Source organism: Monodelphis domestica, chromosome 5 (assembly GCF_027887165.1).
Source record: "Monodelphis domestica isolate mMonDom1 chromosome 5, mMonDom1.pri, whole genome shotgun sequence".
NCBI classification, from domain to species: domain Eukaryota; kingdom Metazoa; phylum Chordata; class Mammalia; order Didelphimorphia; family Didelphidae; genus Monodelphis; species Monodelphis domestica.
The window spans coordinates 323,190,749-323,206,779 of record NC_077231.1 but is presented as its reverse complement, the minus strand read 5'-3'; the positions used below and the strand labels follow the sequence as shown (position 1 = coordinate 323,206,779).

At 45.1% G+C, this 16,031-nt stretch overlaps 1 protein-coding gene across 1 annotated transcript in view; it reads right to left on the bottom strand.

Annotated features, from left to right (window-relative positions):
• Positions 1–16,031, bottom strand: part of THSD7A (thrombospondin type 1 domain containing 7A) — a 360,671-nt gene that overhangs the window by 211,701 nt on the left and 132,939 nt on the right. Inside the window, exon 2 of the mRNA XM_056800585.1 lies at positions 928–1,759. Within this exon, the coding sequence (XP_056656563.1) occupies positions 928–1,759 (832 nt within the window). The remainder of the gene's footprint in view (positions 1–927; positions 1,760–16,031) is intronic.

Here is a 16,031-nt window from a genome sequence, read left to right as displayed (position 1 = left end):
ATGCTGGGTCCCCCACACTATATGCCTAAAAGGGATATAACTGTGATACAGGCAGTTAACTATGTGTAGCTGAGGCCGAAGTTTGTTACTCAGACCAATGATTTTCTGTGGGATAGTTACATACTCATCACCTCGAACTTGATTTTTTTAACCAAATTCCTTGCTTCTTAAGAACTGACTCTCTAGTTTTTCCTCTTTCCCCTCTTTGCTTCTTCCTCTCCTAGACACAAGGCTACTTGCCTTAGCTCCTGTTTCCTCTCCCAAGAGATTTAACACAACACCGTCTTGAGAGAGACGTATCACATATTCATTCACAAGGGGAAAAGGTTTGTTGGCATCCACACCTGGCTGACTCCTACTTGAGATGATGGATGGAGTGACATATGTTGCTTCTCTTCCCTAAATGGGTCTCCCATCCTGTGAAGTAGTCATAGCACAACTTGTTTATTTAAGTGTCCTTTTATCTCTCCAGAACAGAGAGGGGAAGCCATTCAATTCTCCCTATTAACTTAGGAATTTCTGTTTCTGATGGACATGGACAAAGGATTAAGAAAGCAAGAAAGGAGACAGATCCAGAACCATGATGAAAAGGACATAACTGGCTGATGCTCTAATGGACCATCAGGAGAGAAAGAAAGCAAAGGGGAGAAGGGCAGCCAGTGGCCTGGTAGAAGTGCCAAGCGTATGCCCCAGAGTATGGAAATCTGAGGTTCAGGGATGGCTTTGCTGAATAATATGGGAACTTTGGATCTACCTAGGACTGATGGTGCCCACCTGACTTGGGGATGCTTCTTAGAATGCTTTTAGCCTGGACAGGGAAGGTTTTTCTTTTTCAGCCCTCTGGATATCAGATTTGAGCACCGACTGGCTGCTAGCCTATCAGGCTAAATAAATCCAATGGGTAGAAGAGATTAACAAACACATTACCTGAAGTCAACAGTTGTGCTGTTCTTGTACATGCACACAACATCCCGCGTCTGATAGCCAATTTGGATGTCCCAGTGCTTGTTCTCCTGCCTGTTCTGTCTGTTTCGGTTCCTCTTTTTCTTGATGAGCTCCCGGGCTTCGGGATCCTTCACTCCTTTTTCTCGGTCCCTCTCTCGCTCTTTGTTCTTCCCACGCTTCCTAGCCTGCCTCATTTGCCTCGTGTGAGGCATTGAACAAGTGCTCCAGGGCCCCACATTCAGACTGTAGAGGCTCTCCTCTGCCTCACACGGAGTGGACTGGCAGATCTGAAACTCAGTCAGGTTGGGACAGGCAGAGCCACCATACTGTGGGGGGGCCACCACGTGCCGTGTGCGGTGCTGCAGCCCACTCCCACATGTCTTGGAGCACTCCGACCAAGGGGAGAAGTCAGACACGATGCAGTCCTGCGGGCAGGGGATGAGGCAGGCTTGCTCCAAGAGGGGTTTGGGCTCAAAATACTCACAGATGCTGTCATCGGCACTGACACCAGTGGATTTCTGGATGCAGGCGATCTCTCTGGTCTGGATACCCTCTTCCCCCTTGGTGCATTCTGCTGGCTTCACCAGGCTCTTGGACATGACAGGCTGGCACTGGTTCCAGGTACCCAGGTGCCAGTCATATAGCTCTTTGTGCCAGTCACAGACTTTGAAGCACTCCTGCTGGGTGCCTGGCTTCTCGGGCTGCTTACAGTTGGTGTGCAGCGTCGTCCAGCCTTCGGCGTGGGCACACCACACCGCTCTCGTCTGAATGCCACCCGGACCACATCCGTCTCCCATGCATCGGCCCCAAGGACCTGCAAAAAAGGACACATGTTAGCAGCGACCCTCAGCGTCTCCTGACCAAGCTTAGGGAGTTGTTGCCAAGGGGCCAGAGGGAAAGGCTCCCCCCAGGGACCTCCCTGGGACCAGCCCGTCTCTGTGGTATCTATCATGCACAGGGAGGGGCGTCAGGGGGGCGTGTGTGCCATGAACAGGCTGCCTTTTCTCTTGTCCTTTCCCATTATAAGTGCATTCGCCTATATTCCCGTGTTTTTGTGTTGGGTAATGACAAGATCTCTGCTCATGGAGGGCATTAGAGATCAGTCTCATTGGGAATCCATCACTCCTGGCTTCCACCCACCAAGTCCATTTCAGCACCGGTAGAGCTGATGGCCCCTTGTGAGCCCCTCTGGGCACTTCATTCCTTTTATTTATTCATTCATTTTTCATGCCATGAAGACTTGGGGGAAGAACCGCCGCGTCCTGCCAAAAATTAAACCGTTTACCCAGCACTACCCAGGGCGGGATCATAGCAAGCCTCATTCTGCCCATTCTGCACGCAGAATTACCCAGCCAGCCCTCCAAATCCTCTCTGCGGATGGCTCACCGAGGAAGCGCAGGCAATGCAGGAAAGGGTGGCGGGGGCTTGGCTGGGGAACAGCTCTGCTCCAGCTCCACAAAGACTTCCTCAGTCACTAATAATGGGCAACTCTGAGAGGGGGAGATCTTGTGTGCAGAAGCGTCTCCATCTTCTAGACGGCGAGCCACATCGTCTTCACAAGGAGCCTTAAGTGCCTCCATGGGCACGCGCTAACCCCGAGGGGAGCCCCTGAACGGGTCTTCTTCAGGCTTCCGACACTCAATAGCTCCCCTTCCCTGACATCAGAAGCAAACCCATCTGTCGTTTCATGCCCTTTATGAGTCCCTGGCCACAGAGGCAGAGCGAAATAAATGCTATTTGCAGGCAATTGCCCCAGGCTGGCAAAGACGGGAGGGGGGCCCCCATCAGTGAGCACTGGACAGCCTGAGAGAGGGTCTGTCTCAGCCACTTGGGATTTGAGGCAGTATAAAAAAGTGACAGCAACCATCCAGGTCTCAGTTTCCTGTTCTGTAAACCAAAGGGCCTGGAGGTGATGACCTCAAGATCGCCTCAGCTCAACATCCAGGATGCACCTCTCCCCCGATGCCAGGCAACGCTTCTTCCATGACCTCATCTACAGGCCTCTTGGGGGGCACCGAGATGAGGGGGCCATTTCTGTCCTTAAGTAGACAGAGACAAGCACGGAGGAGGCCTCGTGGGACCAAGCGTCTGGCTGAAGGCAGGATGGCTCGTTACTTAGCCACCGAATGGAATGAGCACAGCCGGGCCCTCTCCGTGATTGGTGCCAGGAAGCCTCTCCACCCTCTGCTGGTGCTCAGATAGGCTAAGGATCAACAAAGTAAATAGATATTTTTAATTTTTATGGTTTTAGTTTTTTCTTTTTAAACAACTTCCCACTGAAGTTTTCCAAAGTTATAGGATCTCATTTGTCTCCCTCCCTTCTCTGTCCCTGGTTCCATTGGGCCCTCTTGTATTATCATGGAAAACATATTTCTGTTGTCCATGTCTGTGATAAATAATTGAATACAGCCAAACCCTCAAGCATACACCCAATAAGCGTGATGAATCATGTGCTTCTCTCTCGTTCCTGCTCCCACTGCCCTTCCTCCGGAGCTGGAGAGAGCCTTCTGTTACGAGTCCCTCCGAACGGTCCTGGATCATCCCCGTGCCGAGAGGGGCTCAGCCCATCCCCCCACAAATTGGGTACCATGTTTCACTCAGCCTCGGCTCATGGAGGTCTTCCAGCTCTTTCTGAATGCTTCCTTATAGCACAGGAGCTTTCCATCGGCACACGCACTGCCACTTGGCCCCCAGTTGAGAGACATCCCTCTAGTTCCGGTGTCTGCCGCCACAAAAAGCGCAGCTACACGTATTCTTGTACTGACGGTCCTTTCCCACCTTCTTCATCTCTGGGGACACACGCAGCCAGGGTACGGCTGGATCAAAGGGCGTCTGTGGTCTCTGAAAGCCCTTTGGGCACGCTTCAAATGCCCTCCAGAACCTCACAGCAACACCAAAGGGGATAAAAGGAGCATCTTCGCTCAGCCCCGCTCCAGAGCTGCCCTTCAAGAACTCGTGACGTAGAGGCGGGGCTTACTCTGCCTGCTTCTCCCATCCACAAACAGGGGTGGTGCCAAATGGGCCGCCGAGTCCCTCCCTTCTTCCCAGGCTCAAATAAGGGTGAAGTGAATGAAGAAGGGCCTCCTGTGGAGGACGTCTGGGTAACTCTACCACGTGATGCCAGCCTGAACCTGGCTTACGCTCCTGCTCCTGGGATAAAGTCCGGCTTCTGGTCAACAACTTTCTTCCGTGGTTCCTCCATTCTTCCGAGAAGATTCCAGGCTTGAGCACTACGGACGGGCCAAGTCAGAGCCGGAGTGCCAGCATCCAGTAACCTAACTCTCCCCATCGCTAATGGGTCCAGCTGTGATGTGGGACTGTGCTCTCTCCTTACTGAAAGCTTTCCACAACTTCCCATTGGCTGGAGGAGAAAATGCCAACCCCTTCCTGCCCCTGAACGTCCACCATAGGTGCCTCCACACTATTGCTCCAGGCTTCACCAGACTGCATGCCCTGTTCCCCTAGATGCCCTGCCCAGGGTGCCTGGCATGTTGGGCCTCCTCACCTCTGCTTCCCAGAATCCCAAGCTTCCTTCAGAATGTGCCCCACGCCATGGGCCTCCTTCTCCAGGAGATAGTCCTCCCAATTCGTGCTCCCACTCTTCTCCTCTCTGTTTCCCTCTCAAAGGGCTCAGGGGCTCCACTTTTGCTTCAGACTTACTGAGCAGCCCTCCACACCCCTAAGGGCAGAGGCTGCCTCCTTGGCCTTGCTCCTCTAGCGCAGACCCTCGCACGCAGTGCGCACTTAATAAACGAGTACTTGTTCTACCTAATCGGTGTCTTCACTCACAGCCACTTCAAGAGAAACTTGGATTGATTCAATAACCTTGCAAATAAGCCGGGCTGTGCATCGATCGTGCTCAGCAGCCAGACTGAAGAAGCTGAAGCTCTGTCTGAGCCAACATTTCCCCCTAGGAAGACCGTTATTCTATTTCACCAGCCGATGGGGGCAATCGCATTGGCTCAAAGCTGTGTATCAATCAGGAAGGGAGATAGACTTGGAAACTCAGATACTCCCACGAAGACCCGTGTGTAGGCATGCTCAAATCCAGGCACATGCACCTCTGCACACATCCATGTTCATGAACATGCACACACATGTGCTTCTAGCCTGAATAACTGTGACATCAAAGCGTTTTTATGACTGGATATCAGACTCAAGACAAGGAAAAGGAAAATCCCCCATAAGAAAGGCAATGGGCTTGCCCCTAAGCAGAGGGCAGCAGTCATAGGCTGGACATGGAAAGAAGGCTTCCATGCAGACCCCATCTCGTAAACTTCCTAGCTAGGAGGCCCTGAGAAAGTCACTTAAGCTCGGTGCCTCAGTTTCCTCCTGTGTTGTACTTAATGACCTCAAAGACCCCTTCCAGCGCTAAATCTTTGACCTTCTGATGTCAGTTCGTTCAGGAGTGGACCAAAGAGTGTATGAAAAGGGCCAATCTTACCCAGACAGCTCATTTGGGATTCGAAGCCTAACCAAGGCAATCTGTTCTTACTGGATTGGTCACTCGTTCACACCCACCCACATGGTAAGACCTGCACCCTGAAGACAGCAGACCAAGAGAAGGGAGGCTGAAGAGGAAGGTCAGGCTTCACTTGGACAAGACCTCATTCAGCTGGAGGGGATTCGAGTCTGCTTCATTTTACCATGAGAAAGCTGGGCAGACACGGATGACTGTACTCGGCCACGTATGGAACTTGCCACTGGGGACAGTAGACTAAAACCAGAGGTGGCATCTTGCCTCCTGTCTAATCGACCATCATTTGATCCCCGTCACTTCATCTGCAGTTGTTGCTTGGAGTCAGTCTTTGATCAGAAGGGCCTTAAAGAGGATCTTGTCCAAAAAGGAAATTCAGTCCCAGAGGAGAGAAGTTCTTTGGTCAGAACCCCAGTTAGAAAATGGAAGAAGGGGATATTTGAACCTGGGTCATCAGCTAATCAAATGTTTAAGTGCTGACCATGGCTACATCCTCTGACTTCAAATGCGAGTATGTCTTCCCATACGCTGTTTCTGTTCTTAAGCGTGATGGAGCACTTGGGGTCTCTGAGGTGTGTCTTTGTCTTGTCTACATTAAGAGATCGTGGCCCTTTCAATGGTCACCCAGACCTTCTCCAGCTCTGCATCTAACCTGGAAAAACATGCTGAAGGCCCCAACTTCTTCACTGTGGGGTTGAACAGTTGACTGCATTTAATTGGATGCCTGCGATGGTTATGATTTGTAAGAAGGAACCAAGACGTGCTCCTCTCCCTGATTGCTCCCTTTTCCTCTCTGCTAGTCCTCTGGTTGACTTTAGTTAATTCTCACCTGGGATTTCCATTCAACCTGCGTGTCCTCACCTGGAGACCTCTTGGTGCCCCTGACATCCCGGCTGATAGCACAGCAAATGTGGTCTGGCCAAATATCAACATGCACATGGCCATTCAGGAACCGTCCTTTCCTTTGCAAAGGGATTCATTGGCCAAAGAGATCCTTTCGACCTAAGTTCCAACAACCCAGAGGTCTTGATCGGACTTTGCCACTGGTCAAAAGGCTGTTGGACCTTAGATCCAGTACTAACTTCTCTGTTTGGCCATTTGACATCCCCAGAGATGGACTCCGGCATCTCCTAGACACATGACTTCTCTATCACATAACGAATATTCCAGACAAACCAACTTTGCTGTTTTCTACACAAAACCACTCCAGTCTTTGCACAGACTGCTGCCTCCCAGGCTGGTCTGCTCTCCTTCCTCATGTCCACCTATAGAATCTCTGGTTCCTTCATCCAGAGAACAGAATCATGACCAGCTTCCCTATAAAGGCTTTCTTTGTCTCTCCAGTTATTTCACCTCCCCCTGCCCACCTTTGGGAATGAATTTGTCTTTATCTGGCATGTTTTGACATTTGCTTTGCAGAGTGCATATTGTCCTCCACCTTCAGTAAAATACAAGCTCTCTGAGGGCAGGGAAGGCTTCACTTTTGCCTGTATCACTGGTGAAATGTGTTAAGAGGGCTTGAAGTTGATATGAACTCATGACAACAAGGTCCCATTCCATTCTCTGTCTCTAAGGTTTAGCACAGTATCAGGGGGCATGGAAGATACCTAATTGAATTGAACAAAATGATCATATTTAAAATAGCTTGATTTCCTGATGCGACTCACCCATCAAATTGTTAAGAGGACACACTTATGTTATTAAAGGTAAAGGATCTTTCATTCATTCAGTCAGTCAGTCAATACAAGAAAGCATCTCTCTAAACCATTTACACAGAAATGGACACACTGTGGCACAATCGAATGTAATGGGCTTCTCTACTGGCAGCAATGCAATGATCCAGGACAATCCAGAAGGACTCATGAGAGTCTTCACATCCAGAGAAAGAACCGTGGGGGCAGAAAGGCAGAAGAAAAACAACTTCTTGATCACATGGGTCGATAGGGGATATGATTAGGGTTATAGCCCCTAAAATTTAGGGCCTAGATGATCACCCTAGTGCAATTATCAATAATAGGTCTGGAATTATTTGTTGGCTATGGGGGGAAGGAGGGGAGGGAAAGAACATGAATCATGTAACCAGGGAAAAATACTATAATCAATTAATTAAATATTTTTTCAATTAAAAAAGAAAGTATCTCTCTAATATTAAATAATAAAGATGTCTTGACTGTATGATCTTTTCTCTTTGATTTGGTTAAAAGTCCATTGCCTAAGAGCTGTATCTAGTACACTCTGAAGTACAATTTTGAAATGAGGTCCATCTATTGAAAGGAGGGGGAAGTATTCCCCTCTCATTCCTAGAGAGTCAGGATTCACACTAAGCATTTGACAGCTTTTCTCCATTAGGTGGAATCACTCTGGTCCCCAACATGTGGATTGGAAAGTCAAGCCCAAGGACTTCCCCCTAAGTTACATTTTAAAAAATCAGATTCCTTGTGAGCTCCCAGAAGAAACAGGAACAAGAATAAGTTGTTTCCGTGTCTGTCTCATCAGGAGGGCACAGTCCACATCAGACATTCCCAGTAATTTGAACTGAAGAATTAGATGTGAATGTGGGGTCTAGTCACATCCGTTAGTCCCTATGGCTTTTCTCACCTCGCTTCAGTGCACATTCTTAATGATGTTATTCTAAGAATCCTGTGGCTGGTTCATTTGGGGGCCTCATTCATATCTGAGATATTACACCCTTGCTGTCAACATGAACTGTCAGACCCAGATTCAAGCAAATCAAACTCTGACATGATTCTTTTGTAGATTAGATTTGAAGAGGGGGCTGAGGGAGAGGAGGGGTCCCTGCTCTAAATATGGATGCATTTCTGTTCCCATAGGATCCCTCTGGTATCTCTCTAGCCAGACTTCCTTCCAAGCATTCTGAGCATATTTATATCATATCCCAAGAGAGGGCCCAGCCCCCAAAAGGTACTTGAGATGCTGGTTAAGAACATCACCTGAGTGGGTTTAAGGGGAAGAAAGAAGTCATGAGCCACCAAAGAGAGCCATGGGTGCATGGGGCCAATAAAAGCATGGTGGAGAATAAAGCCAGCTCCTTCACCCCAAAGCCCATAACTCCTATCTTATCTCCTCAGTGCACCTGGCACACACCATGTGTGTCCAATTAACAGTATCAGATCTTTGCCCAGACCCTGGATGAAGGGCTGCTAGCCCCTGATCCCCTAGGAGCCCTGAGATAATCACACACTGAACAGAGAGGCCATCGTGTTGAAAACCCTTCCCTGACAGCTGAAAGCTGTCATCCCAATTAGCTCCCGGGTTTTAACAAAGGCAAATGCCACCAAGTGTCATAGGGAAACAAAAACTGCAAGCTATTGACGGAAATGTGAGACAGGCTCCTGTGTGAGTGAAACAGAATGACTCAGAGGTTCTTATTTTCAACTTTCAAATATGCCAATCGCATATCAGGTCGTCATTACAGATGCCACCAAAAGTTTGTTCTTTACTCATTGGTTTAACAAGAAAAGCTTAATAATCTTCCTTTGGTTGAAATGGTTTTGACAGATGTGCAGAGGGGCCTCACATAAGCATTTTCTACTGAGATTGGAATCTTCCTCAGTACAAGTGATGCCAAGCTTTCTGCACTTTGAGAACAACCCTGTAGAGATGGAACTCAAAGTCCTGGTCCAGAGATATGGAGGATCGAGCTATATGCAGAGTGATGCTGAGTAGGATCTGTGAGTTGGAAGGGACCATGGAGGCATCCAGGTCAACAGTGGCTGAGAATTTCACATCTTCAGCATCCTCTTGAAATGTTCCCCAGCCTTCACTTACAGAACTTGAGAGGACAAGCATCTTACAAGGTTGTAAGGCAGCCCATCTAACTTTGGGATATTCTTAATTTGGGATTTCAATTCAACAAACACAAATTAAGGGCTTAATGTGGTCCAGCTTCCTTTAATTGCGTCAAAATCTTTATCTTTGTAACTCCTCACCACTGCTTTTGGACTTGTTTTCAGTGGCCTTCTTGAAGAAGGTTATAATGTAACTCCTGACCTCCCTTGCCCCTGCACCCAAATTTTAACTTCTCCTCTCCATATTAATTCTTTTATATAAAATGTTCTTGATGCCATACAATATATCCTAACTCTAGAGGTAGAAGGAGCCTTAGAGGCATGTAGTCTGAGCCACTCATTTTACAGAGGAGGAAACTGAGGCCCAGAGAGCTTAAGCAATTTTGTAAAAACTCATGCAGGTGAGAAGGGTCACAAAGCTACCCTCTTCTGGGCGCGTTTCCATTTATCAGTGTCTTTGCTAAAATCTGGCACCTAAGGACTGAACACAGACCTATAGATATTGGGAAGATATGGCCAAAAGTATAGATACAACACTGTGTCACAGACTTTGGGCAATACAAGAGGCACAATGGAAGTTCATAAAGTGCTCAATGAAGGATAGTAAAATAAAAACGATCTCTCTGGTCTTAGCATCTGGTTTCAAATCCTGATTCTGAGAATTCTTCCAAGTCAAAAAGGATAGAATGCCTTTTTCCAATGGAGAAAAATGATTAATACTTCTGGTATTTATCATTTATATGTTCCAGGAAGTAGCAGTGAATGAAAATCCAATGGGAAGTGATTTCCTGTAAGATTTAAATGTTGTCAGTGCTTTAGTTTTGCATAGGATGGCATTATAAATACGATTCATCTATCTAATCAATTGCTGATTTCTAACACATGGCTGGTAAAACCATGGAACCATTGTTGTAATTTCCATACAATGTTTCCCTAAAAACATATTCTCTCTATGCTATGCTATCCAATATTCTTCCTGTACTCCTCTACAGCAAAATGAGATTTAACCTTCAAGTTGGTTGTTGGCACATCACTCTCAGATTTTCTGAGATCTCCCCTTTTTAAGTCAAGGACAGGAGAACAATAAAAGTTCGAGCTTGCAAAGACTTCACTATTGACAGGTGGCCAAGAACTGTTCCAAAGTGTCTTATAAAAGATGGGCAATAAAAAGGAAACCTGATAAAATTAGGCAAACCACTTTGTGCTCTTTCTTGCCATAAAATCAGCCAATGAACTAGTTTTTTGCTCGATAAAACATGTATGCGTCTTTCAAATGAGCTAATGTGTTTGTGCCTTCTGGGTTGTCCCAGAATAGCCTGTCTCACTCAAACAGCAAGTCCTTCATCACTGAAATCAGCAGTTTTGCTAACCAACAAGGGAGGGCTGGGATATGCTGCTTCCCAAGTTGGTCAGATGTTGCACAAATTCCTGGAGAACATCACAATAATCACACATGATCAGCTCAGGAGATCCATCGTTATTAAGTGCTTGAGAGGAGGCATTAAAGATGTGCAGTTAACAATCATTTATGAAGTATCTACTATATGCCAGGTTAAGTGCTGGAAGCAGAATCAACACTGGACTTCTTCCAGTGGGTCAGAGCTTTTCATCTCATGAGTCATAATTTGATTTTGCCTCACTGACCAGTCAATGTTCCAGATTAAAATCATGTTGCTCAGGTCCCAAACAGCATGTGAATTTGGTACATAAGAGTCAGGTCACTGTGGTTGCCAAATGTACTTTTTGTCTTCAAGGGACAATTATGCTTTTTCTTCAACAACACCATCCTTTGATGTCTCGTGTGGCATTGTGGGGATCATCAGCTCCTGAATGTTCTCCCAAAAAATGACAAGATCTCTGGTACCTCTTGCCAAGTAGAAAGGGCAGCATCTATGGTCCTGGTGACAGATTGTGCCTGTTGTCTGAAGGCCAGCCTAGCTGAGAGACTCTTTCTGATAAAATGGTGACTGGGTAATGAGTTCTTTGACCATGGCAATTTCACTAAGCTCTGATAATAAAACAAGAAAAGACTACTAAGGTATTATTTCTATCTTCAGCATTTGGAGAGCTCTTCCATTGAGTCAGGTTTTATACTAACCCTGGAACCTCCCCTTTTAAAGCTCACAGACAAGAGACTGCCTTCCAGATCCTGGTGGCCTTCTGTTAGGCTATTTGTGAATACTAATATGACACACGGGCATCTTCCTACTACTCCTCATTTCTGCTACACGACTGGCCATGTCCCTCTGGATTGTCTATTTCTTGGATGATATCTTTCATCACCTACATGAATATAAGAGCATCAAATTATATGACTGGAATCAAATCAAGTTCCTTAAAATGTGCTAAGATACTATTGGATGGGATGAGTATAAGCCCCTAAAGATGTGCTATCTGCCCTTTTCTGAATCCTGCTCAGTGAGGCAATTTCATCATCATTTTGATTCATAGATTGTCCTGCTAGAGCTAAAGCTGCTAATGCCTGAGCACTTATTCACTAGCACCCATATTCTTAGCATGATGAACAAAGCCAACCTTTCTTATGGAGGATCCAAAGCTCCAAGGGATGAGAGAAACAGTGAATGGCAAAGGGAAGATCCAACAGGAATGTGGATGACAGAGCACTGGCCTTCCCCCCTCTTTTGATATACTATTTTATTAATTGTCTAGACTTAGGAGAGTGATTGAGAAAGTGTGAATTAGTAAAAGAGTAGTGAGCATTGTCAGAGAGCTGATTGTTAAACATTTACCAGCACACTCTTGCTTGAATTAATTTATAGGGCATTTTGGGGTCATCTCCATCCACTTCCCATTCTCACCTCTCACTCTTTATGATTCATCCTAGAGACCTAGAAAATATCATTTAAGCAAATGTTAAATTGGGTTCTTGTTTAGGATCTACCCAAAAGTGAAGAGAAAGATACACAATGTACTCTACAAAGTAAATCTTGTCTAGGCTAGCTATTTATTTCTTCTAAGCAAAATAAATGTTTATATAAGGAGTTAATTGTCTAGCTGACCTCTTCATATGCCATTGAGCCATTTGACTTTGAGAGTCCTTTTAACATACAGAATGTGTTCTGCAAATGAAAGTGTTTACTTCTATACTTCAATCTCCCCATCTTTTAGCCCTTCCAGAATTAGGGTTTTTTTCTAAGTCTCATAGGACACCTAGACTTACATGAAAAATACAAAAAAAAAAACCTAGCACGTGTTCATTTGTAAAGAGATAAAGCATATAAGAGCAACCTATAACTCCTATTAAAGTCCACCTAGAAGTTGATATTTGCAAACAGTGAGAAATGAGCCTCTCAGTAGAACTGGTGAGTAGCTATTCCACCTCTGCCTTGACTTTGTACTGTTCAAAATCCTCTTTCACAGACCATATCATTTGGCAATCGAAGGTATTACTTGGGCTTATCTGAGGGTGATCATTTTGTCCCCAAATGGTGTAATTCCAGAAACGTCCTTTTACTTCCAGTCAGCTCCACAGAAGGAATTTCAATCTTTTGACTTCTCAAACTCAAGAGTTTGCCTCCAAGGCCAGAAATGTCCATCTCAAGATTGCTCTTTGTGTGCCCAAGTGATTTAGTTGAAATTTAGTTCTGTATATGCACTTTGCATATACAGAATGCCCGAGAGAGATAAGCTTTAATTACTTTAAAAACTTTTTAAACCCTTACCTTCCACCTTAAAATCAATACTGTGTATTGGTTGCAAGACAAAAGATTGGGCAATGGGGGTTAAATGATTTGGCCAGGATTGCTTAGATAGCAAGTGTCTGGGCACAGATATGAACCCAGGATCTCCTGTCTCTAGACCTGACTCTCAATCTGCTAAGCCACCTAGCTACCCCCTTTAGTGACTTTTTGATTTTTGGGTCACCCATGTTTTCTCATTGGATGTTCACAAAAACTGTGTAGTCGTAGTCTAACTCTATTCTGCCCTAGTCGGACCAAATCTGGAGAACTGGGTTCAATTCTGAGAACGTGAGAACCTAAGGACAATAATAAACTAAAAAACAGACAGAGGAGGGAAGCCATGATGGGGAAGGACCTTGTGTCCATTCCTTATGAGAATCATTTGAAGGGATTAGGAATATTTTGCCTGGAGAAGAGAAAACCAAGGGATGATGGATCTATTTAGGTATTTGTTGAATTCTCAAGTTTCCTTGTTCTGTTTCACCCCTGAAGAGAGAACAAAGAACACAGTTTGTGGAAGCTGGTAAGAGGCCCATCTGTCTTTTTATGTCAGGCAACAACCAACTTCCTAATGCTTGGAGCAGTGAAAAATTGAAATGGGCCATTTCGGCAGGTATGTGTGTGAGGGGGGCGAATTTTATTGGAAGTCTTTGAGCAATGGCTGGATGAGTCCTTGTCTGTTAAGGGGGAATTGTGGTTAGTTACAGGGCAGAGGGGCTTTATGAGTCTCAGTTAGATAAGGTGGGCACTGAGGTCCCTTCCCACTCAGACATGATATTTTTCTGTAATTGACTCAAATTAATGAGAAATCTTGTATCAAGCATCATAGTGAGGGTTGCTTCTTACTAGACTTTTTACAAAGGAATATTAATCAGTTCCCAGACAGAGGAATTGATGTTGTTAGGTTTCATACATGGAGGCCATGAGAAATCAGCTGCAGGGCCAGTGGGAGACCCTCTCTCACTATTGCTGGGATTGATCCAAGGTTGATGAATCCCTCCAGATATAGAACCTTTGAGAGGGAATTTATTGAAGGCTTTACTGCCTCCCAAGTGATGTGGATTTTGCTAATTGTACTCAAATGTTGTAAATTAATTGGAGAGGAGTTCGAATGAAATATTGATGCAAGCTACCTAGGGAACAAATATGTTTGTGGATGGAAGCAAACAGTTAATGTGACAAGACAATGCAGAAAGAATAAATAGAAGTATCGAGTCAATGGGAGGAAAATAGGGAATTTACCAAAGGACAACTAGAGTAACACATAAGAATCGGAATTTACATGTAGGTCTGTAAGTAATCGAAGGTAAATTAGGACAAACTACATCCTAGGGCACTAAATGAATAGGCAGATGGAAATGCTGAGCCCCTGTTAGCAGTCTTTAAAAGGGCAAGGAAAATAGAAGTCCTGCCAAATGGGCAAAGGAAAAATGCCCTTATTTTTCAGAAGCTAAAGGAAACAATTCTAGCACTTCTCAACCAATGAGATTGGTTTTGAGTTTCTGCAAAATTCAAGAGTACTTTTTAGAAAGGGATGGTTGGGGAGCATCCAGGAAAGGAAGCTGTGGCTTCCAATAGCCAAGATGGCTTCTTCAAGGACTGGCTATGCCACCCTTACTTCTTTTCACTTTTGGTTAGAGTGTCTAGACTCCTAGGGCAGAGGAATACTGTAGAGCTTATAGAAATTCTGGCAAAGAGCTTAAAAAGATTTTTATGTACTTCTTGTGGGAAAAATAGAGAAACGTGGACCATTGAAGCGCACAATTAGGTAGATTTCAAACTACTTGAATGGCCAGATCCCAAAAAGGATCATTAGTTATTTAATATCATGTTGGGAGGAAGTTTCTGGGGTCTGTACTGGACCCTTTGCTGTCTAACATTTTTATCAAGGGCTCAGATAAAGATATAGATGGATAGATAACACATTTGTTAAGTACTTAATAGATGCCAGGCACTGGGCATGATCAGCAGACTTATCCAGTTGGTAGATTACATCAAGCTGGAAGGGCTTTTTAATATTGTGGATTCCAACACATCCCTCCACATTACAATGTTGGGACTTTCATAGTTTATCCCATTTTCTCTAGTGGGGTATGCATATTCCCAGAAATACATTCATTCTACACCATTCTCCTCATACCTAAACAGGACAGCACAGATAGTCATAGTCCCTGCATGAGGAGATAACCAGATGGGTCCATGACCAGCCATCTTTGGTATACTTTTGCTTTGCTATTGTAGCCTACGCTTCTTGGCTGTTATTTGTAAAAGGATGAAGTTTACCTTTAGTGGTGAAGTCAAGCCACTCTTTAAAAGATCCCCTCCCCTACCTGTCATTTTGTACTCTGACTTGTTCTGTGTGCTCCCAGAGCTTCCAGGCACACACCAGCTACAATATGCCACTCTCAAGAACTAAGTGATGTCTGAGGATGGCCAGGACCCAAGCTCCTTGGTCATTTGTGGTCTAGGAATGGCTCCAGGACACGACCCACACATAAGCCGTTGCCCCAAACAACCAACGATATTAATACTAGCTGGTACATCTGTACATGATCTCATTTTATCCCATTTATTTTCCACTTGTTAGGCAGCAATGTGGGTACATGACACTATGGCTATGGCACATTGGTTGTTGTTGAGTCATTTCAGGAATGTCTGGCTCTTTGTGACCTCGTACGGGATTTCCTTGACAAAGTTACTAGAGAAGTTTGCATTTATTTCTCCAGCTCATTTTGCAAATGTAGCAACTGAAGCAAGCAGGATTAATTGACTTGCCTAGGGCCACATAGCTAGTAAGTGTTTTGAGGCTAGATTTGAATTCATGTCTTTCTGACTTCAGGCTCTGTCTCTCCACTATGCCATCTAACTACCTTACAATCGACTGTAGACCATCTTGGTTTCATCTAAAATTATAAAATGGACATTTTTGGACTGTGATATTTTGCTGAAGTTTTATATATAGCATCTATTTGAATCTCATCACAGTCCTGTAAGGAAGTAACTAAAGGTCTGATTATTTCCATATTACATATCAGAATACTGAGGCTCAAATATGGCTCAATAAATCCAGGTCATCCTGTCTCCAGGTTCAGCCACTAA